Source organism: Tiliqua scincoides, chromosome 3 (assembly GCF_035046505.1).
Source record: "Tiliqua scincoides isolate rTilSci1 chromosome 3, rTilSci1.hap2, whole genome shotgun sequence".
In the NCBI taxonomy this organism is placed as follows: domain Eukaryota; kingdom Metazoa; phylum Chordata; class Lepidosauria; order Squamata; family Scincidae; genus Tiliqua; species Tiliqua scincoides.
The window spans coordinates 239,917,223-239,940,550 of record NC_089823.1 but is presented as its reverse complement, the minus strand read 5'-3'; the positions used below and the strand labels follow the sequence as shown (position 1 = coordinate 239,940,550).

The 23,328-nt window shown below is 49.0% G+C and overlaps 1 protein-coding gene across 2 annotated transcripts in view; it reads right to left on the bottom strand.

Moving 5' to 3' along the window:
* TP63 (tumor protein p63) overlaps window positions 1-23,328 on the bottom strand; it is a 105,621-nt gene that overhangs the window by 41,966 nt on the left and 40,327 nt on the right. For both annotated transcript variants that reach the window (XM_066618917.1, XM_066618919.1), the window contains exon 3: window positions 21,265-21,519. In XM_066618917.1, the coding sequence (XP_066475014.1) occupies window positions 21,265-21,519 (255 nt within the window). The remainder of the gene's footprint in view (window positions 1-21,264; window positions 21,520-23,328) is intronic.

Genomic DNA, 23,328 nt, shown 5'->3' with positions numbered 1-23,328 from the left:
GCTCTCTGGTTTGATCTAACATGACTCTCCTTAGATTCTTATGGTTCTTCCTTCCTGCGTTTCATCCTCACAACGAGCCTATGAGGGAAGCTAGACTGAGTGTGAGTGTGAACATGAGAACATAAGAAGAGCCCCGCTGGATCAGGCCAAAGGCCCATCTAGTTCAGCTTCCTGTATCTCACAGTGGCCCACCAAATGCCCCAGGGAGCACACAAGACAACACACAACCTGTGTCCTGGTGCCCTCCCCTGCATCTGGCAATCAGAGGCAGCCTGCCTCTAAAACCAGGAGCTTGCACATACCTACCATGACTTGTAACCCATAATGAACTTCTCCAGAAATTTGTCCATTCCCCTCTTAAAGGCATCCAGGCAAAATGCCATCACTACATCCTGTGGCAAGGAGTTCCACAAAGTAATTACACACTGGGTAAAGAAATATTTTCTTCTGTCTTTCCTAACTTTCCCAACAACTTTTGTGGGTGTCCCCTGGTTCTGGTGTTATGCGAGAGGGAAAAGAGTGTCTCTCTTTTTTATGTACATGCACACAAACACACACACACTACTGGCCCAAGGCAACTTAGTGAACTTTGTGGCCTTGAACTCAGATCTTCTTTGTTCTAATCTGACGCAGGAGATCCAGCTGAATATGAAGTTCAAATATTAACTATAATACTTAATGTGGGTCTACACTGACTGCACACTGAGCAACTGCAGAATAACAAACATCCAGCAAGCCAGTGAGCTGGACTCAGGTTTGGCTCAACTCCCTGACTAGCCACAGAGATCACTGGATAGCCTGGAGCCAGCCATCCTTTCACAGTCTAGCCTACCTCTCAGAACTGAGGTACATGAGGATAGCACTGGACAACTCCCAGGGACATCAGCTTGGGTGCCCTGTGAGGAGGATGGGGCAGGTGATGCAAGCCTCCCCCTGGCAGGTGCCTGGAGGGGAGATTTCCTGGGAACCTCATGCGCTTCACCACAAGCTCCATGACAAAATATAATGAAAATGTAACGTGAGAAAGCTGAAAAAAACAAAATGCAGCCAGTGGAATCCTTCGTTACTGATAGAGTCAAAAGAATTCAGCCAGTCTGAATGGAACAGCCCTGGACAGGAGATGGAAGGAGCTTCAGTGTAAAGCTCCCATCAGAGGAAAGAAGCTGGCATCCACCTGAGAGAGAGAGAGAGTTTTGATGTGCAGATTCCAAGAGGGTGGAGGCAACTGGGATGGGCACTTGGAGCAAAAAACACAAAAGTTAATAAATACATTATGCAGCACACATGGGAATAAAAGCAAAACTCAAACCCTACAATTTTCATAAATTCTGCAAAGGTTTTCTGGCTCAAGACACCCATCACTTTTTCTGTCTCCCTTTTCTGAAAAAGACTCTCCCAAGCAAAACAAAGAGACATCTTCCCCGCAAATTTTGGAACCCTCAGATTTCTTGAGAACGGCTGTTTGGTCGCTCAAGGCAGCAATGCTGAAACACAGCCTCGGATGAAGGGGGGCAGACCCGCTCCCCGAAGGAGGTGGTGGCGAATGAGTGTCATCACACACACACACTCACACACACCCTCACAGAATACGCAGCCCTCTGCAAAACAGCGTTTAAGAACCTGAGCAGGTGGCTTCCTATTTCTCATGCAGGCCAACCAGGTGGTTCTGGGCACACACAAGCAGGACACAAGGGTGTCCTGCTCCTGCTCTTCTGGCATTCAGAGGCATAGACCTTTCGAACCTGGAGGTCTCGGATAGCCCTTAAAACTCTACTCCTTCAGGAGTCAGTATAACTGCCTTCTGAAGCCATCATAGCGCTGAACCACAACGTGTGGGGCAGTGAGGTCCAGTGCAAGGAAGTTCCTGTCCCTGCACCACAGGCACAGAGCTGTACAACAGCCAAAAATCTCCCCTTCACCCTGTCTTGCTTTGCATCATGGTCCTGGGTATGTGGGAGAAGGAAAGGAGGACAGGAACTGCCCACATCAGTTTGCCCAGAGGAATGCGGTGAATGGCTCAGACCCAGAAAAGGTTTCATTGCAACTAACTGCTGTTCACTGATATTCTTGGAGAATCAACAGCAGGAGGAAAGAGTGGCTTCCAATGGTGGTGGTGGTGAAGGGCCACTTCACACATTACATTCCCAAAGGGAAAACCACCTTGTCAAGAGGTTAAAACAGAAGCTGCAAATGGGGTGTTGCCATGAGAATGGGAGGGGGGAGACAAACTCAAGAACTTCTGAGGGCTCCACGAGGAACAGAGGGACAGTAAAGAGTGCACCTGAACCCCTGGGGTGTGCCTGCGGCAAAGTTAGATGGAGTCTTACTTGACACTGTACTTCACTGTCTCATTTCGTACACCATCACAAAGAACACGGGTGGCGTTAGAACGAGCTCCCCCAAGAAGCCTCTCCCCTCCACCATCCCAGCCCATAAGCAATGCCAGCCCTTGACGTCAGACCACCCCAACTGCGGGATGCTTCCATTGAGGAAGACAATTCTATGCTCCAAACTTCTCTGCAATCCCAGCTCTATTCCAATTTTTTTTAAAAGGAAACCAGCCAAAAGAATTATTCAGAGTTCCTCGGGGTTTTGAAAGAAAATCACTGCTATTAAGCAAATACTGAAGTAACTCTCTTTCCCGTTTAGCCTTTTTTTTTTTTGGCAGTGGCTGCCGCTCCACAACATGTTTGAGCAGGCAACAGGACACAAACACGTCTCCTGCAGAACGGATTGGCTGCAGATGTTCCCCTGCAAGCTACGTCTTGCCCCTTGCAAGAACATTCATCTCCAAAACACACCATTTCACCTACATTGCCTGCAGCCCAAACTCAGAGCATCTAAAAAAATTAATCACTTATTTTTAACTCTTGATGAACTCGCAAGTCAAAGGAAAGAAAATTCAGCAGGTGATTCGGGGTGGCAACAGCAGAATTAACGTCAGTGGGGTTGGAGGCAGAGTATCAGGCCAGGGCCTGGGGGACCAAGTTCAAACCCCTGCTTAGCCACTAAGGTCACTGGGTGACCTTGGGGTCCAGTCACCGCACAGTTTAAGCTACTGCACAGGGTTGTCATGAGGACAAAATGAGGGGATGTATGAAACAAAGACCATGTACCTTGGCCTGGACTCCTTGGAGGAAGCATGAGATAAAATGTGTGATTTATCACATTTGGATCATAGCCAAAGTTTCTTCAAACCTGTTCATCTCTCTTTAGAAAACGAATACCTGCACTTCAATTGGAACAGCACATTATCAGAACCACAGAGGCACTTCTCTTTTCATTTCTTTTTTAAAGGAAATGCAAATGTCTTTCATGGAATAAATAAACCAAGGACTCCCTGCTAGAAAGGAACAGCCTGCTGGACTATTTTTTGTTGCCTTTCCTATCACATGAACACCCTTTGGGAATGCAAGCTGAAAAGAGGCAGAACACGCGGTCAACTTCAGAGATGGAAAGCTCAAATGAACCAGAACCAAAGCAGCTCCCAAACCACCACCCTGGGTGATCTCCATTTACGGTCCACTGACTAAACTTGCCCATGTCACCACAAGCTGGCCCTCAATTATTAATCCACCGACTCTTTGGCAGAGTCAAGTCTCAATGTAGCCACAACCGCCAGCACACCTCCAACTCACCATATTTGGTTGTGTTGTGAACTGCCCTGGGGGTCTTTCTAGCAATAAAAACCACACAAAGTTTAAGATAATCACCTTCTTCAATAGGCAGCCCATGGAAGGGGAACCAGCTCTCATTCTTGCACATGGGCTCCTATTGCCTGCTGGCCCTTTGTTCACAACTGCTGCATTTCACTACAAAACACACAAAGTGAAACACGCAAAATGTGAATGTGGGTTGCAGTGCCAACAGCCATCAGAAGAAGCAGCTTCCCAGGACCTGAGGATAGTCTCAGGGCTGCCCAGCAAGAACTGAAAGCAGAATGCAACTGAGTAACACGCACACGTCTGCTCCACACAGGTTGGCTACAGGGTTAAACACCTCACTGCACTCCCTCCCTCACTGTAGGGTACAGCAGACAGACATGAGCTCACCAAGGGACAGATGAGTCAGTGAGCAAATGGAGCAGTTCTGCTTCCCAGACAGAGAATCCTGCGACATGGTCGTTGTGCTGGTGGGGCCAACAGGAAGCACAGCTGTGTTGCTGTCATCTCTTGGAGAAGGTGACTTCAGGACTATGCTATGAGCAACGGAGAACCACCTTCCTTCCGCAAGAGAGCACAAGGACAGCGAAGGGACAGGCCATGAAGAAACAGCTGCTACAGGGCAGGACAAGGGTCACTCTGGAATCTGGTGGCAAGAGACTGTGGCAGGAACCTGGCTTAACTACTGCAGAGGCCCCTACCTGCCCCTCCCCAAACACATGGCAGATTAGAGAGGATGCTGGAAATTCATAGATCATCTGGTTGAATCCAAAAGGGTCCTCCTGTGTGCTAAGAGGTTCTGGTGGTCATGGCAAACACCCCAAACCAAACTTGCACTGGCACCACCAAAAGCTTCAAACTCTTCATCTTTATTTGTTGCCTATTCTAACATCTGCTTTGGAGGGTGGGCACCGCTGTTGCCTTTGTGGGCAGTGGTGATCCAAGGAGTGCTCAAGGCTCTTTATCCCCTCTAGAATGCATCAGGAAATGACCCTTCATCTAGAGCAGGGGTGCCCAAACCCCGGCCCTGGGGCCACTTGCAGCCCTTGAGGACTCTCCCTCAGGGAGCCCCCAGTCTCCAATGAGCCCCTGGCCCTCTGAAGATTTGTTGGAGACCCCACTGGCCCAATGCAGCTGCTCTTAGCGTGAGGACAACTGTTTGACCTCTCGCATGAGCTGTGGGATGAGGGCTTCCTCCACTGCTTGCTGTTTCACGTCTGTGATGCAGCAGAGGCAGCAAAGGAAAGGCCAGCCTTGCTTTTTGCAAGGCCTTTTATAGGCCTTGAGCTATTGCAAGACCTTCATTCATTCATATAAGTTCATCTTTAATATATTCATTTATGAAAACTTATGTAAATTTATTCAAATTTAAAATGTAAATTAATTCTTTTTTTCCCTGGCCCCTGACACAGTGTCAGAGAGACGACGTGGCCCTCCTGCAAAAAACTTTGGACACCCCTGATCTAGAGGGGAAAAACAGAGTGACCAGCAGCACTGACTGCCAAGAAAACCAGGAGCACTGCTGAGGTTGCTGCTGCTGGCAGAGCCCTGGCAAAATGAAGCACACAGGGAAAGTCAATGATTTTGCCACTCACCCTCACACTGCCGAAGGCGCTTTGCTAGCGGTGCAGCTCCCAGGACCACACCAGCTGCTTCTCAGAACTAAAACAACGACCCTTGCACCTGGGAAACATCAGTCTGAAATGGCATTCAAACTGCAGGGCAGGCATGCCTTCAGAAAGGACACACAGGGGCAATTCTACACACCAGTGGTTCTCTCGCTGGGACCCACTTTTTAGAATGAAAATCTGTCAGGAGGAAGTGATGTCATGACCAGAAGTGACACAATCAAGCAGGGAAATTTTTAACAATCCTCGACTGCAATCCTACCCAGGAGTAAGTTCCATTGACTACCATTGTTAAAAGCATGTACATAACAGCCTGTTAAAAGTACAGATGTGTAACATTTCCCAAAATGCAGTCATATACTATAGTAGCATCAAGTCTATTAAAAATAAAATGAAATGAATGGGGATCCACCTGAAATTGGCTCATGACCCACCTAGTGGGTCCTGACTAACAGTTTGAGAAACACTGCTACACACCTTTTCAGCTGAAAAGGTTGTATGTCACATGTACAAAACTAGCTGCATTTTTACAGTGAAAGGCTGATGCCTCTGAAAGGATGTTCTTATGATGGTGTTTTGAGCAGATAAGAGGTTTGAGCCTTTGCACGCAGGGGTCAGGTATCCCAAGGGTGTCACAACTACAAGTGAAAGGGTAAGGAACAGCCCTCCCAAACAGACACTCCGTATCGAATGGTTTATCCCTCCCCATCGTGTTGCTTTCTTGGCCTGGCATCACGACAAGATTTGGTTCCCAGACACCTGGAGACACCATTATTGTTTGTGGTGCAACCTTTGATTTGTTATTTGAAGCGTATCCATTTCACTTTTCCAACAGAACATTCAGAGCAGCTCACAGCACAATCTATTATAAATAAAATCTGCAGAATCAAAAATTCAGAGGTGCAGAGAGAGCAGATTGAATGACTTAAAACTAAGAGCTTGAAAACAGTCCATAATTCTACAGGCCAGGTGCTGGTCTAACAAGAAACGTTCCCTCACAGAGATGGAAGGTCCACCAAAAAGGACAAGACTAGCCTCCCTTGGCTGGGCATTCCAAAGTGGCGTGGCCATGGAGAAGGTCCTGTCCTGTGTCCCAACATCCAGGTACTGGCAGGATATGAAGGACAGCCTTTGCTGTCCAAAGATCTCCAGAAACATGCAGAATCATACTGGAGGACAGTCTGGTCTGTCCCCAAGCCATACAGGGCTTTAGGCCAGAAGTAGCATTTTTAATGGGGCAAAACACACACCGAAACCCAGTGCAGACATTGTCACAAAGTTGCATGCTCCCAATAACCATCTCTGGTCAGCACCCAGAAGCCAGAGAAGCGTCCAGAAGGTCCCCACTAGCAATGGTAAAAAAGCTGTTAGAGGCACAGCAGAACCAACAGGGATGCACTCCCTTGTCCTGGGGCAAAGAACAAATGGCTGTCTTCATTCTATAAGCCAAAAACCAGGCCTAAAAAGCTAGGCTAACCTGAAGTCTCCCACACGCAAGGCACGTGCTCTGCCACAAAGCGACAGTCTTTGTCCTACGATATGGAAACACTCTCAGGTCAACTGAGGTTTGGGGCCCTTGAGGTTTGGGTGCCACAGGGTTCAATTCTGTCCCACATGCTATTTAACATCTACATGAAACCACTGGGAGAGGTCATCAAGGGGTTTGGAGTGGGGTGCCATCAACATGCCGATGACACCCAGCTCTATCTCTCCTTTCCTCTAGACTCCAGGGTGGCGGTTGAGGGCCTGGAGCGCTGTCTGGAGGCAGTGAGGATCTGGATGGGGGCTAACAAGCTGAAATTAAATCCAGATAAGACAAGAGGCTCTCCTGGTTCGGAAATCCTCGATGCAGGTGCTGGACTATCAGCTTGCGCTGAATGGGGTTGCACTCCCCCTGAAGGAGCAGGTCCGCAGCTTGGGGGTTCGCCTGGACTCGCAGTTGCTCCTGGATTCCCAGGTGGCGGGTGTGGCTAGGGGGGCCTTCGCTCAGCTTCGGCTGGTGTGCCAGCTGCAGCCGTACTTGGATCATGCAGACCTGGCCATGGTAATCCATGCCACGGTGACATCAAGGTTAGATTATTGTAACGTGCTCTATGTGGGGCTGCCCTTGAAGACGGTTTGGAAACTGCAACTAGTGCAGAATGCGGCGGCCCGTGTGGTTACTGGAGGCAGGTGGTTTGACTCTGTCAGTAAGCTTCTCCAGCGGCTGCATTGGCTGCCCATTCGTTTCCAGGCCCAATTCAAGGTGCTGGTTTTGACCTTTAAAGCCCTATACTGCTCTGGGCCAGGGTATCTTAGAGATCACCTACTACCATACAATCTGGCTCGTCCTCTTAGGTCATCAGAGAAGGTCTTTTTACAAGTACCGCCGCCTAGGAAGGTACGTGGGGCGGCGGCAAGAAATAGGGCCTTCTCAGTTGTTGGCAACCTTCAGTCTCGAGAGACTCTGGTATCGCACTCTGAATTGTGGTTTTGGAACATCGTCTAGTGTGGCTGAAAAGGCCAATTCGGGAGTGACAATCCCTTCCACACTGGGAGCAAGTGCAGTCTGACCCTGGTCTGTCTCCCTGGCTATGGGCCTTCCTTCTTTGCCTCTTTGCCTCAGACTGTTGGCAAAGTGTCTCTTCAAACTGGGAAAGGCCATGCTGCACAGCCTGCCTCCAAGCGGGCCGCTCAGACGCCAGGGTTTCCCACTAGTTGAGGTCCATCCCTAAGGCCTTCAGATCCCTCTTGCAGATGTCCTTGTATCGCAGCTGTGGTCTACCCATAGGGCGCTTTCCTTGCACGAGTTCTCCATAGAGGAGATCCTTTGGGATCCGGCCATCATCCATTCTCACAACATGACCCAGCCAACGCAGGTGTCTCTGTTTCAGCAGAGGATGAACCTGGCCACACACTCAGCTCAAGCCACTGTTGTGAGGATAGACTGGCCCAAGACTCAAAACTGGGCTTTTCTAAGGCACCTGTTCCACACTCCTGACCACCCCACTGCATCACAATCAGCCTGCTGCACTGTCCTCAGAGGCAGCTGGCAGATGAGTCCACAGCTCTGGACTCTTAAGCAACAGATGTGGTAGAAACACTCACATTTTCCACAGACAACAATGGCCTGCAGGGAGCCAACAGCACAGTCCCCAGTCAGCTCCCATCTTCTGGACACTCCTGACATTAAGAGGAGCACCCAAACAGAGATTCAGAGGAACGCGAACAAAGCGCTGCTGAACACCACTGTAGAACTGATAGGATGCGTGCATGGGAACACAGACTAGGCACATGGGAAAAAAAAACCCACATCCACTGCGGCGAGACGGCTCCTCTGCTGTCAGGATGGCAGAACCCTGGAAAGTGAAGCGAACGTAAGAGCAGGCAGGCCGCCTGCCTTCAGCAGAAGAGGACTCCAGCTGAATTCAGACACAAGGAAGTGGCAACAGGATGCAGGTCTCTTGTTGTCTTGTGTGCTCTGAGAGGCAACTGATGGCCACAGTGTGATGCAGGAAGATGGAGTAGATGGGCCCTGGGCTTGATCCAGCAGAGCTCTTCTTATGCTATGTCCTCCACAAGATGATTCTGGAAAGCCCACAAGCCAGGAACAAAAGCAGCCCCCCACACACACACACATTTTGCCATTGTACATGGAGCTTGACTACCCATGGATGAGCCTCCTCTTCCATGAATTATCTAATTCCCTTTCAAAGACCCAAACACGGCTCTTTGGACAGTCATAATGGAAAAGGAGAAACAGATAAGCATGTGACAGAGTCTTTAACACCATGCATTATGTGGCAGCAAGCCCAGGGCTTGCCACTTAGTGTACTGTTGATAGGAAGCTGCAGTCAGGATTGGGAACACCTCTGAAACACTTAATGTGCAAAGTGGCCCTTAATGTTAGAATGAGAAAAGGGTCGGATTTCCAATCGCATTTCTGGCCTTCTTCCAGCCTAAAATTAAAACAGGGCTTGTGAATATTTCAGCCATAAGCAGGTCACTCTTGTTGGCTTCAGATGTGCAGAACCAAGCAGTGACCCACCACTCAAGGATGTGTTCACACCAATGGTGGTCACCCTTTGCACTAAAGTCAATGCACAGCCTGTCGCAGCTGTGCCCCTAAATTCACTGCAAGTGACTGTTGCTTTTCCAGCACAGCCACTAGCGCCATACAAGAGAGTCCCCAACCCACCCCCTACTTTACACCAAGCCTGCATCCACAAGGTACACTAGGCTGTTCTTGGCAGCAGGCTCACAAATGTGGCTCCCCCACCCAGAAGCCTGAATCCTGTCCAGAACTAAGGCTCAACATCCTGTAATGCTCAACGTCTCTTTCCACCTCTGAAGTGCCCAGAGCACCTTACACAATGTAGAACAGACCAAACTAATACAATCAAACTGGAGAACTGCTGTAAGGCTCCCTGCTAGGATCTGGCTTGCACACTGGCTAGTTACTCTGGGCTAATTTTCACATCACACTCCAAAGCCAAAATCACTCCAAGAAATGCTGAAGACCAGGGGTGCCCAAACCCCGGCCCGGGGGCCACTTGCGGCCCTCGGGGACTCCCAATCTGGCCCATGGGGAGTCTCCAGTCCCCAATGAACCTCTGGCCCTCTGTAGACTTGCTGGAGCCCGCGCTGGCCCAACGCAACTGCTCTCGGTGTGACAGCCAACTGTTCGACCTCTTGTGTGAGCTGTGGGATGAGGGCTCCCTCCACTGCTTGCTGTTTCACATCTGTGATGCAGCAGTGGCAGTGAAGAAAAGGCTGGCCTTGCTTTGTGAAAGGCCTTTTATAGGTCTTTAGCTACTGCAAGACCTTCATTCATTCATATAAGTTCCATCTCTAATAAATTCATTTATTCAAATTTATTCAAATTTTAAATGTAAATTAATTCTTTTTTTCCCCGGCCCCTGACACAGTGTCAGAGAGATGATGTGGCCCTCCTGCCAAAATGTTTGTACACCCCTGCTGAAGACCATCAGTTAGCCATTGAAGCAGGACTGAGCTCAATTCTCCCTTCTTGTGTCCTGCTCCCTTCGCTATCTCATCACCCATTAAATGAAATTCTTTAGAAAAAACTGTTGTGCTCTGTAAGAAACATGCACTCCTCAGAGGCCAGCTGACCCCGTCAACTCCCCCCGTGTCACACCACCTGATCCGACGACACACTCACATGCACAAGGTGGCACCCTCCAAGAGAAGATTCAGAGATTTGCAGACACGTGTGTGAACTACACAGTCAGAGCAGGCCAAGCTTTAAATGAGAGCAAGCAAAAGGAAAAAGCCTAAAGAGGGAAGCAAACTCTGAGACAACGTGGTTAACATGCTCAGCATCTTGAACATCTGCCCCTTTGGGTGTCTTCGGGTCCCAGCTATCCCCGGAGAGTTAAGAGGGCTGTATAATCTACAACCCAATGCATGGGTCTTTTCTTCTCCCTCTAATTGAAGTTGGCCCCTTTTTCCAGTCTGTGACTGGCCCTTGTTAATTCTCCTGGTAACTTTGCAAGAGGCACAGAAGTGTGCTTGGTTCAAATAATCTCTTTCCACTTTTCACTTTTTATCTATAGAGAAACATTCCCTAAGTTGATTTTATAAGTATCTGCAGCCCTTCTCAGGAAATAAGGTTGGGCATTGGAAACAATTGTACTTAGCCAATACTTTTCCTTCTTCCTTGGACAAAAACAATTCCCATTAACAGCAAAATATACTTTAATTTTTCTATGACCTTGAAAAGAAGAGGCAAGTCTTTCAGAATACCAACCTTTTTGCTCAAAAATTACTGCCCTGGTGGGTCAAAATTGAATAGCCACACAGGAGCCTCACAGGCACAAAAAGCTCGCACAACCATTCACATATCTCCATCTGTGAATGGCACAGGAAAGAGCAGTCAGAGAACACCTTGCTGGGCCTGGAGGACCAAAGGCCTAACTCAGGGCAGGAGATCTCTATGTGGCTGCTGGGGTCCCAGTTTGTGAGTCTGCTGGCTCATTTTCCCCAGTGTTATGATACTGCCTAGTCGAGGGGCATAACATGGACTACAACAAGTCTACAGAACATCTGTGGGCACCAAGCACTTCCTCCCACAAAGCGTGACTAAGCAATTCAAGAAATGCTGAGAACCACAAGCTTAGGTGACTTTAAAAAAAAGGATTAAACTCACGGAGAACAGAGCTATTGACAAATATTTGTCATCAGCACAGAGACAAAAACAGGGAGGTGGCCATCATCCAGGGTCAGAGTCTTCCTGGTGTCCGAGACGGCATTACAAGAGCTGAAGATGTGCCAGGCTCTGTACGTCCTATGCCCTGGACTGGCAAAAGTAGAGGGGGGTGGCACAAAAAGAAAACATGTAGGGGAGTGTCAGATATGAAAGCCCACCCCTCACCTCTCTGAGAGACACATCCTCTTCTGCTCTGCCTTCCTCTTCCTTTCCCAATCCAGGGATAGGGAGTAGAAGGAGTAGGGCACACCTTCACTCCTTCTCTGAAGACAAAGAGGGAGCCAGACTGATTTCTCTGAAAGGGAATTTTGGGATGGTCTCTGTCCCAGGTTGAAACCCATCAGATTTCTATTAACAGAGGTCAGCTCCTCAGAATGTCAATGCAAGGGAGGGCACCAGGATGCAGGTCTCTTGTGCTCCCTGGGGCATTTGCTGGGCTGCTGTGATACACAGGAAGCTGGACTAGATGGGCCTACGGCCTGATCCAGAGGGGCTCTTCTTATGTTCTTATGCCCTGTACCCCAGGAAAAATCTCCCAACTCTTCCCAGTGGAAGGAGGGCAGTCAAAACTTCATCACATCCCAACCTTCTTGCCTCTCTTCCATGTGATTCCCCCTTCTCAACTTACCCTGAAACTGTTCAACTAACTGTTTGAACTGAGGTACCCAAAAAAAGACAAGCTGTGAGGCTCCACAACAAGACTGTCTTCCAACAATCTGAGACACGGTTATGACAACAGAGGAGATGAGCACATTGCATCAAGTTATATTTGCTGACCCCTTGGACAACTGTGCGTGAAGAGAAGTCCCCCTCAACCTTTGCCTCCACCCCGCTTGCTCAGTTTCATTCCGCAGATCAGCAAGGCTGACTTGCTGAGCACATTGGATGGAGTTCGTTTCATGGCAAGAAGGGTCGGGGTGGATGAACAGGAGGAGGAGGAAGACTCTATTTCAGTTCATGAAGCCACCCCAGGGTTCTCACCAGAAGTGGCTCTGACCACATTTCATATTTCATTAGCAGAAGGAGAGCCATACCTGTTAGCTGACCACCCACTCTTTGAACAGGGTCAGTCCCTACTGAGTCTTCCATGATGCCAAGACTTCCAATGCATAGGTGGCCACTGACCTCCACTTCACAAAGGGGTCACACTTACTAGCCAGGGCAGGAGTGAGAGATTCATGTCCACAAGCCTTGCAACACTTAAGGGGCAAACCAATCAGCAGCAGAAAGCTCCTCCTATTGGTCACCTGCTAGGAATTTGGGATCGCCGAACAGGAATAAAGCCGTCACCAGTGGTGAGAGTCACTGCCTGGAGCGGCCCAAGACTTCTTCGTCCAGCTGGTTGAAGGGACCAGGGACAAGCCCCTACCCACGAGCCCTGGCTGCCAATGATATCAAGCTCCTGTGAAGGAATGGAGCACCAGAACCACCTGTAGAACTGCACTGCAGATAAAGCCCACAAAAGCAGCTGTGGAAATGGGCAGAAAGCAGCAGCAGCAGCGCAGGTTCATGCACAAGATCCATCTCAGAGGGGAGGTGCGCAGTGACACTTGAGGAACACGCTTGTCATGTAAAAGGCTTCTATGGGAACAGCAGCCCTGCTGGGTGTCTCCTCCAAGAAGCAGCCAAACAGCTCCAGAGTTAGAGAATTCAGTTTAGGAACCTGAAAACCAAAATAGAATAACTGGTCCCCTCCTGAACTGGTTCTCACAGGACTCGCCAGCAGCACTAAATATAAGAGTTTCCTGGAGGAGGGGGAAATGTCTCTTCACAAAACACCCCCACGAGTTTGAATTTCCAGTCTTTCCAGGTAGTCATCATGTTTTAGAGTGGCAGGGGATACATCGTGCAAACCTCAAAGAAGCCCACAAATTGGATGGTACTCTCTGTTTATCAACACACTGCAGGATTTTTGTTAATGAAGCTATTTTTGTACTCATCACAAACAACTATTAACTTCTCAGTGCTTGTGTATGTTAAGGCACACAGCGGTACTAAGGAAGGAAGGAAGGGGGAAAAAAGACTCCCTGCCCTCTGCTGCATGGCTTGCCAGGGCAATGACAGAGGAGGAGGGGACCCCGACTTGACTGCGGCTGCAACTGACAGCAGGGAGAGTTACGTGTCTGGATGGGAGGGAAAGCTGAAGAAGAGGGCAGCTGGGAGGAGAATCTTTCTGAATGTGAGCATATTGGGGGCCCCTGGGACCTCTGCTTGCTTGCTCCTCCTCTGGGATGGGTTGCTTCAGGACCCTCAACTCACTTTACAATTCAAGTTTGGCATTGGCCAGCAGAAGACCAGAGAAAGGAACAAAGTAACGGACCTGAGAACAGTAATTCCCAAACTGTAAGTCGAGGCACACGACTGTGCCAGAAACATGACATTAAAGGCTGCTGTGCGGCGAAGCATCTCTAAAGAAAGAGGCTCCCTGCAGCGCCCACAAAACATGATTCACTGGTCTCAGCTCCTTCCAGTCAGCTTCTGCTGGGGTGAGCAACTCTGCTACAGGCATGGATGGGTGCAACTCTGTCATCCAGTCACCCCCATACTGTTAGCAACCTTCAGTCTCGAAAGACTCTGGTGTCGCACTCTGAAAGGTGGTTCTGGAACAGCGTCTAGTGTGGCTGAAAAGGCCAATCCGGGAGTGACAAACCCTTCCACACCGGGAGCAAGTGCAGTCTGTCCCTGGTCTGTCTCCCTGGCTATGGGCCTTCCTTCTTTGCCTCTTAGCCTCAGACTGTTGGCCAAGTGTCTCTTCAAACTGGGAAAGGCCATGCTGCACAGACTGCCTCCAAGCAGAATGCTCAGAGGCCAAGGTTTCCCATCTGTTGAGGTGATGATGTCTGCCCTGGACGCCTTTAAGCCAACACCATGTCCCCTGGTCTCGTTTGGTGGTTTTCCCTGCCAGAAAAATGAGAAATTTCTCTTCTTGACAAATCCTGAATCCGGCAGCCTCATCTCTTGAAGGGCGATGATGTCCATCTGCAGTCTGCTCAGCTCCATGTTGATGACAGCTGTTTTGAGTGCGTCATCTATTTCTTGCAGGTCGTCAGAGAAGCCAGGTATCATTGTCCTAATGTTCCAGGTGCCCAGCTTTAGGGCAGGAGTTTTCTGTTTTCTGTTGCCTGGTGCAGAGTTGTTGATCCGCTTGTCAGTTTTCACCCTAAACCCCATGCACCCCATGAGGTTAACGGACTGTGGCGAGGCAGCACCTTACTGGCTGGGGACTGCCTAGCTTAAGGCGGGTGGTAGCTGCCCAATGAGATGCAATAATCTCTTCCACTGTCGGAAGCAGCCCCTGGCATCACGCTCTACGCCAATCGAGCAAAGACTTATAACCGGTAAACTGCTGCTTGCCATGTTGTGCCGACGCCGTATGGCGAAGTTGGAGTGTCCTCTCCAATGCACGAGGCCTGGGTAAAGTGGGTATGGAGGATAGACTGTTTCCCATGCAGCAAATCCACCCTCTCCACATTGCTGGAATGGTCCAATGGAAAAGCAGAAGCCAATACGGTTGGTTCCAGCCGCAGCACAGGAATTGCCAGAGCGACTCCTACCCTCACTCACTCCCCCTCACTCCTCCATATCCCACAATCCTCCCCTCCCTCTGCTTTCTCTATTCACCACAACCCAGCCCTCCCCCTCCATATCCCACAATCCTCTCCTCCCTCTGCTTTCTCAACCCACCACAATCCAGCCCTCCCCCTCACTCCTCCACATTCCACAATTCGCTCCTCCCTCTGCAATCCTCTCCCTCCACAACCCCAGTTTGGCGGTACTTGTCGTAGGAGGCGACTAAACAGGCACTGGGTAGATGAGGCTCCTCAGCCTGGGAAGGCAGCTCATCTAAGAGAAGGAAACTCTGACCTCAAACCTCCACTGCCTTGTGGCTACATCCAGTTGTGGAAAAGGCTTCAGGAATCAACCTCAAGGCCAAATCAGGAGCCGGAGTCCCTGGGGCAGTTTGCAGCTGAACACAGTCACCCCCTATACTACACTGAATGATTGCCCCCTTCCTCCAAGAGGCTGCCTCTGGATCTCCCCATATTGCTCTCCTTCCAACCAGGAAGCACACCCAGTGGGTGGGTAGATCTTGGCCGCTGGAGCTGTGGAAGCCACTCTTCGGGGTGGAAGAGTGAGATGCTATAGTTCTCATGTAAATTCAGAGAAGAAATGCACTAAGTGCGCTATCCTAAGTTGGGGAAACTGTCTGAGAAACAGAGCAGGACAAAACCTGCTGAAATACTTCTGGGATCAGAAAGCTAGGTTTGCAGGAGATGTGCTACATACACCCGACCTCCTGCAAGCTGAAGACTGATATGCATTTCAGATCACCTGGAGGATGGGGGTGGAGGAGAATGGTTGTTTGTTTTAATTACTTTATGTAGATTTGCCTGCAACTGGTTCTGCCAGTGAGAGGTGATTGCCAAATCCCATTCAGGGAAACATCTGTGCATTTTCCCCAGTCCAGTGGGTGGGGAGAGCTGCACACGGCTCTTCCTCTTGCAGAAAACAACTGCTCAAGGTGCAGAGCTTTGGAAAATCTTGTTTTCCTCCACTTGGGAACAAGACCAGGAGAGAGGTACAGAGGCTGCCTCCCTGTATCTGGGAATCTGGCAAGTCCAAAGATCCCACAACAAAATGGCAACGCCCCGTTGGGAGCAGGCTGCAGCCCTCCCTTCAGATGACCTCACAGCAATGCGTGCCCTGCATGGATCCGTGTGCTGGGAATTCTCTCCCGCGCACCCCCTCCCCATCCGACTACTTGCAACATTGTTTCTACACATTTTTTGCAGCGCTTCCAGTCACATGTTACAACCAAGGGATGGGCTGAAACATCCAGAGAAATGTTGTCTAGAAACCAGTTTGACTTTCCTAGAAAATTGTTCTTCCTTGGGAGGAAGCCTGAACATCCTTTGAGTTCACCTGGCTGAAGTTTCAGAGCCACACCTATTGCAAGACTGGTCTTTTAAAAGGTAAGCTGGTCCCGTAAACGAGGCCGGCCTTGTGTTCCACTGGATCGTCCCAGAGGCAGCCCCCCCACCTCTTTTGTCCACATCTGTATTCAGGGGTTTTTCCTCTCTTTGAGAGAAGTCAGGCACACAGCGAAAGTTCACAGGCAACGCCCAGCCTCAGTCTGGCAGGGCATAAAACAGGTGCTCTCTCCTCCCCTTCCCCTTGGCATTGTTTGAAGCAATGACTTCTGCTTTCACCAAAGTCTATTTACCAATAAATTCTGAACCAACACATTGTAATTGCACAACTCCGCCAAATTAGAATTGCAAACCAGGATCACACCATAGTTCACAATTCTGGTTTGGAAGGACTTGTTTCCTGGTTTGGAAACAATTCTGGTTTGGAAGGACTAGTTCAGATGTAACAGAAAACAACTGTTACAATTTTTACAACAACAATTTTCCCCAAATTGGAAAAGGATTATTTTGTTATTATAGTGAAGTACATTCACCACAACTATCAATATATCAACATTAACAAAAATATACAATAATAATTAAAGACAACTTTTTTATACAAGGCACCAATTCAAACAGAGCATACAAGATGGGGGGAGCACAAGAAAAATCCAACTGAACAACCAGATCATGATCTGCTGTTACTTGAGAGCAAAACCACAGAAACCAGGGGAAAAAACACTGAGAGGTGGTGACCAGGGAAGTGCGCTCATGCCTTCTGGTTTGTACAGGGGTCCTTGTCATATCCTTGTATGACAAGCTGTATCCACAATGACTCCTTTAATGTCCACAGTTTTCTGTTTTGTCTCCCCCAACACACCTGATACTCATGGAAAAGCCACAGGCTATTTTTCAAATACTGACATGGGTGTTCTTGGTGCTTTTCTCTGAAGAAGCAGCTGCAAGCCTGGAAGTGCAGCACAGAACAGAGCTGGCATCTGCATGTCGACTAACAATGGATCAGGATGCGCAACCTGTGGGGAGCAGTGCAGTGGCAAGACACCTCCAGCCTCTGTTTACACCTCTCTCCACAAAGACTATGCATACTCAGCTGCCAAATCTCCCCCCCCCCCCACAACTGCCAAGCAAATCAGAAGGAACTGGAGCTCAGGACAGCTTCAGACATCCGTGCTACAGAAGAAGGTCCATGTCAGAAGCCAGAGTTGGCTGCTGACAACAGCACCCCTATTTGCAGAGCTACTTCTTTGGCCCTGGATCCTCACAATACACATCTGAGCTTGCCGGCTTGCTTAGGATGCCCAGAGCCCTCACTGACAGAGGATGACCAAGAGGGTGGAGTACAGAGACTGTCCCGCTCTTTGGTCTCACTGGTCTCTACAGCAAGAACCTCAGGTGCCAACAAGGCCTCAGTGAGATGCCATCGTGTGTAAAGACATGTCAAAATACAGATAGCTGCTTCAAAAGTCACCTTGAAGAAGTCTCCAGTGAAATACAGCGGGGGAAGGGCATTGTCTCCACCCCCTCCACTGCACACCACAGACCCAAGCCAGACCAGCTGCTCCCCCCCCCCCACCATGGGTAATTAGAACCACTTCCAGTCCCATTCCTGTCTATCTACCACAGGTAAAGTAACATACACAGTTTTGCCACAAAAGATCCCTACACCAAAAAAAAAAAAAAAATCCTACCCGAGAGGCACAACACCACCCCCTGCATTTTGAGATAGTTGGAAACCAATGGAACCAGAAAGAGTGCTGGCCTCTAGCCTGTGGCAAGCGCCGTTCTGTGCCCATCCAAGCCCATGAGGACAAGCTGTTCTTATTTCACACATCAAGGCCCACGCAGGAGAGCACCAGGTCAGAGCAGCAGAAAATCTTCAGCCCCACTCAGTTGTGTCTGGGATGACCTCCACAGAAGAGCAAGACCTGCAATTGATGCCCTCCTTATTCTTCTTGCAGTTGCAGCTTTTGCATTGTCCTGATTCTTTTAGTAACAACTGACAAATCTCTGAGCTTTCCTTGCCATGACGTGTGCAGCTGCCTTCCGGGACATTGGGAATCAATGACAATTTTCATAATGGAGAGAGGTGAAAAGCGGTGTGCCCCAAGGATCTGTCCTGGGACCGGCGCTCTTCAGCCTCTTCATAAATGACCTGGAGACAAGGTTGAGCAATGAGGTAGGTGGCTAAGTTTGCAGATGACACCAAACTTTTCCGAGTGGTGAAAACCAGAAGTGATTGTGAGGAGCTCCAGAAGGATCTCTCCAGACTGGCAGAATGGGCAGCAAAATGGCAGATGCACTTCAATGGCAGTAAGTGTAAAGTCATGCACATTGGGGCAAAAAATCAAAACTTTAGATATAGGCTGATAGGTTCTAAGCTGTCTGTGACAGATCAGGAGAGAGATCTTGGGGTGGTGGTGGACAGGTCGATGAAAGTGTCGACCCAATGTGCGGCGGCAGTGAAGAAGGCCAATTCTATGCTTGGGATCATTAGGAAGGGTATTGAGAACAAAACGGCTAATATTATAATGCCGTTGTACAAATTCACACGTGGAGGCCACACCTGGAGTATTGTGTCCAGTTCTGGTCACATCAAAAAAAAAGACATAGAGGAAATGGAAAAGGTGCAAAAGAGAGTGACTAAGATGATTACTGGGCTGGGGCACCTTCCCTATGAGGAGAGGCTACAGCGTTTGGGCCTCTTCAGCCTAAAAAAGAGGAGCCTGAGGTGGGACATGATTGAAACTACAAAATTAAGTACGGGAAGGCTAGAGTGGATAGAGAGATGCTCTTTTCTCTCTCCACACCAAAACCAGGGGACATCCTCTAAAAATGAGTGTTGGGAGAGTTAGGACAGAAAAAAGAAAATATTTTTACTCAGTCTGTGGAACTCCTTGCCACAGGATGTGGTGATGGTATCTGGCCTGGATGCCTTTAAAAGCGGATTGGACAAATTTCTGGAGGAAAAGTTCATCATGGGTTACAAGCCATGATGAGTATGTGCAACCTCCTGATTTTAGAAATGGACTATGTCAGAACGCCAGATGCAAGGAAGGGCACCAGGATGCAGGTCTCTTGTTGTCTTGTGTGCTCCCTGGGGCATTTGGTGGGCCGCTGTGAGATACAGAAAGCTGGACTAGATGGGCCTTTGGCCTGATCCAGAGGGGCTGTTCTTATGTTCTTATGGGACAGTTTGCTGTCCAGCAAGACCACTTAATGACTTCTAGTTGCAGCCCAACAGGTCACAGAGGCGGGCAGGGAAGAAGTTGGAACAGAGGAGGCAGGGCACAGCGTGCCCATGTCTCCCAATCAACGCCTTTGAGAACAACCAACAAGAACCTGAAAGAGCACTTTCACATTTCGGGACTCATGGTAAGGGTGGGGCATCATGCAATTAAACTTTTAATGGGTCATTGTAACCTAAGAGATCCTTCCAGTTGGGTTGGTTCCTACACTGTCATTAGAGAGAAAAGGGGATGACAGGTATTCATCCAGGAACCCTGAAGTCACTTCTGGACCTGAAGACAAAAGAAAGAGCAGACTACTTAAGTAGCCAGATGAGATCTTAATGCCTTCTGACTCTGGGCCAATTAACACAATCCCAGAGAGTCAAAGGTGGCTGCAGAGGAGCTGCAGTGGGCAGGTGCCAACCCCTGAAAAGCGAACAGCAGCACAATCCAATACCCTGCACTCAGTGAGGCTTTTTCCTGCTTAGTGAGTGTGCTCAGGGCAGCAGTCCAAGATGGCCATTTGATTCTGTGGAAACCTTTGCTCCCATGGACGATCTCAAAGCAGACTGATGTTCCACCACTCACCCAGCGGTGCTGTGAAGGAACCGTCAAGAGAATAAAGAATGCAGACCAACCAGAACTGGGCAATCTGGGTTTAGTGCACGACAGGGGATGTGATCAGATTGCCTGGCAAAAACCCAGGACACCGATCCACCCCCTCGCCTTCCATATTAGCCCACAGAAGGCCTGTCATGGCATTTGCTTTCTGGCTTGGACTGCGCCACACGTGCCTTCCTAGCTACAGTTTCCATTACAGCATGAACTGTTCTTATTGAGGCACAACAGTGGTCTGCAAAATCACAGTATGTTCACTGGAAATAATGCAGGAACTCATTTGCTCCTGCTATCTGAATTCAAGGAAAGAGGGAAGCAGCCACCTCTGCGCATAAGAGTGGCCCGAAACAGCCTTCAACACAGCAAAGGAGAGTCTGCAATCTTTCCAGACCAAAACATCTGACCGTATCTTGAAGGTCCACCTCATGCTCGTTTGCAAAACAGAAGGCAAGGGCGAGGAAGAGGAAGCAGAGGGTGCTGTCAAAATCCCCAACACCTAACCCCAGGTGAACATGGACACTTGTCACTCTTCAAGACTTTTGACCCATCAGGTGACTTGTTGGGAAAGGACCTCATCAAGTAAAGTAGCTCCAGCATTTGCCACAAAGTGCTTATTCTTGAAAGATCTGTAAAGGAGCTTAAAAATCCCATGCAAAACGCATGAACACTGGCTACCAAAGGACTCTGTGCAGTTGCTAAAGAGGGATGGTAATTTTCCACAGGCTTCTAGGAATAAGTTTGTTGCAATCTGTTGACTCACCACCCTCCTACTCTCACTCGAGTTCCCAACAGTCTCCAACACATAAGCTGTCCGATCCAATCCATGGGAAAACACAACCTGGATCAACCCACAGGCTCCCTTTGCAGTCCTTTCCCATCTGGGCTGCAAGGACCTTACTGGATTTCACAGCTTCCCCAGCATCTCCTTCTGCCCACCAGCCTTCTCAACAGCCCCCAAGCAGACCCAACTCTTGGTTGAAATAATCTTACCGTCCACGTTGCCGACTTGGCAGTACTGGACTGCTGAAATGAGACATCAAAGCTGTGGGGTCCTGGGTAGTCTGTGTTGGAGGGGATGGCTGGGGAGGGCGAGAGGGCGTCGAAGGTGGAGCTGGGCTGGGCGTAAGGCGAGGGTGCCGTCACGCTGTTCTGAGCATGCTCCGTGTTGTATGGGCTGGTGGAGGAGGAGCCATTTTGAATCTGCTGGTCCATGCTATTGAGGAGCCCCAGGTTTGTATACTGTGGCTGAAGGAGAAAAGAGAGAAAACATCAGTAGGTGGAAAACAATGAGCTTCCTCTTCGCGAAAGCACTGATGACAACGGCTCAACTGTGCGTGTCTGGGCCTTTTAGACCTCAGGCAGTCCCAAGATGGTTGAAGTCTGAAACTGTCTTCAGAAAGTGATCCCTGATTTTTTTTAGCACCATGACAACAGCCACGGAGTTCGGTCCCCTGCCAAAAAGTCTGTACCACCTCAGAACCGCCCTCCACCTGGCCCTGGCTCTTGGCCTCGCCACTTCCCATGACTCTAACACTTCCTCACCACTCACGCATTAATCCCTGACCTCTCACAACTTACTCAAATGCTTCCCAAAAGTCAAGGTAAGCACACACATACAAATACTGTATACAAAATTCGTAAGAAAGAAAATGCCTCCCACCATTTTATGGCAGAGAGGAGCATCCATTTTAAGCAGTCCTAGACAAAGGCTGGTCTTCAATTCAAAATACAAAAATATCTGGCTTTTTATCTTTACAGGATTACTGGTGGCAAGAATTTCAACTGTAAGCTCCCCAAGAAAATATCTGCCAGGTTTGCTTATTTTATTTACTTCCTAAAAGATATGCATACCTCCCTCTTCTACCTTTCCAGGGAGTCAGAGGGGTGAACAAAATAATCATACCATATAAAAACAAAAATCAGCAAAGAAAGGGCATGATCAATCACCCCAATCTCAGCGGGCCAAATGTAAACAGCAGGAACTCGCCTCGCCTGCCAGGACAGAGGACCTGTGGAAAGGGAAGGAAGGCGGGAAGAGAGTGCCACAGTCTGACCAGGGCCACAGAAAAGGAGGGCCAGACGACTGTCAGCCTTCCTGTGGACTTAGGGGGCTTTACAGACATTCTCGGAGTCTTGAGGGCAGTCACACACCAGCTTCGTCAGATCCAAGGTCTGGTTTGCCCTGGCAGAGACTATGCCCGATTTCCATGGCGGAGTGCATGAAGTGTGTGACTTGAGTTGACCTTGGCAAATATGAAAGTTGTTCCCTGTGGTGAATAATATTTGATTGCTCATTCACACGTGCCAGTCACCACCTCACCAAGCTACTATCCGGTGAACTGGATGGGTGAACAAGTGCAAAATTGCAGCAGGGAAGTTGCCAAGTTGCTAACCTAGAACCTCCTACCTCCCAGAGCAGCTGGCTTCCACCATGAAACCTAATCAATTCATCTTAACCAAACGATGCATGCACACAAATATGTGTGCAAGAGGCGCACTGTCAACTGGAAGCAACCCTTTTCTTTCAAAAAAAAAAAAAGCCAGACCGGGGGGGGGGGTGTATAAACATGCATGCTATCCTGGTCAGAATGGGGGTTCAAGGGAAGACGAAAGTTCTTTCCTTACCTGCAGTCCACCCCCCCCCCCCCGGTTGAGATTTGCTTCAGGAATTGATGTTGATAAATGAAGACAGGCTCCTTAAGAATTTGTTCACTTTGTTCAAACCCCCCCCCCCGCTGCCGCCGCCCCAATACCACAGCACCCATGAAACAGGGGAACATTTTTTTTAAAAAACAATCATTAGTAGAATGTGTGAACACCTGTCAGTGCATTCAGTTAAATGAATTTCAGCTGCAACTGTGAAACCCACTGAAATGTGGAAAAATACAGTGGATGAACAAAGCCAAGGAGGGGCCTGGAACAAGGTGCTGGTGGACAGCTCGAAAGTATTCACCCAATCTGCTGCGGCAGTGAAGAGGGCTAATTCCATGCTTGGGATCATTAGGAAAGGCACTGGGAATAATGCAGCTAATATTGTAATGCCGTTGTACAAAT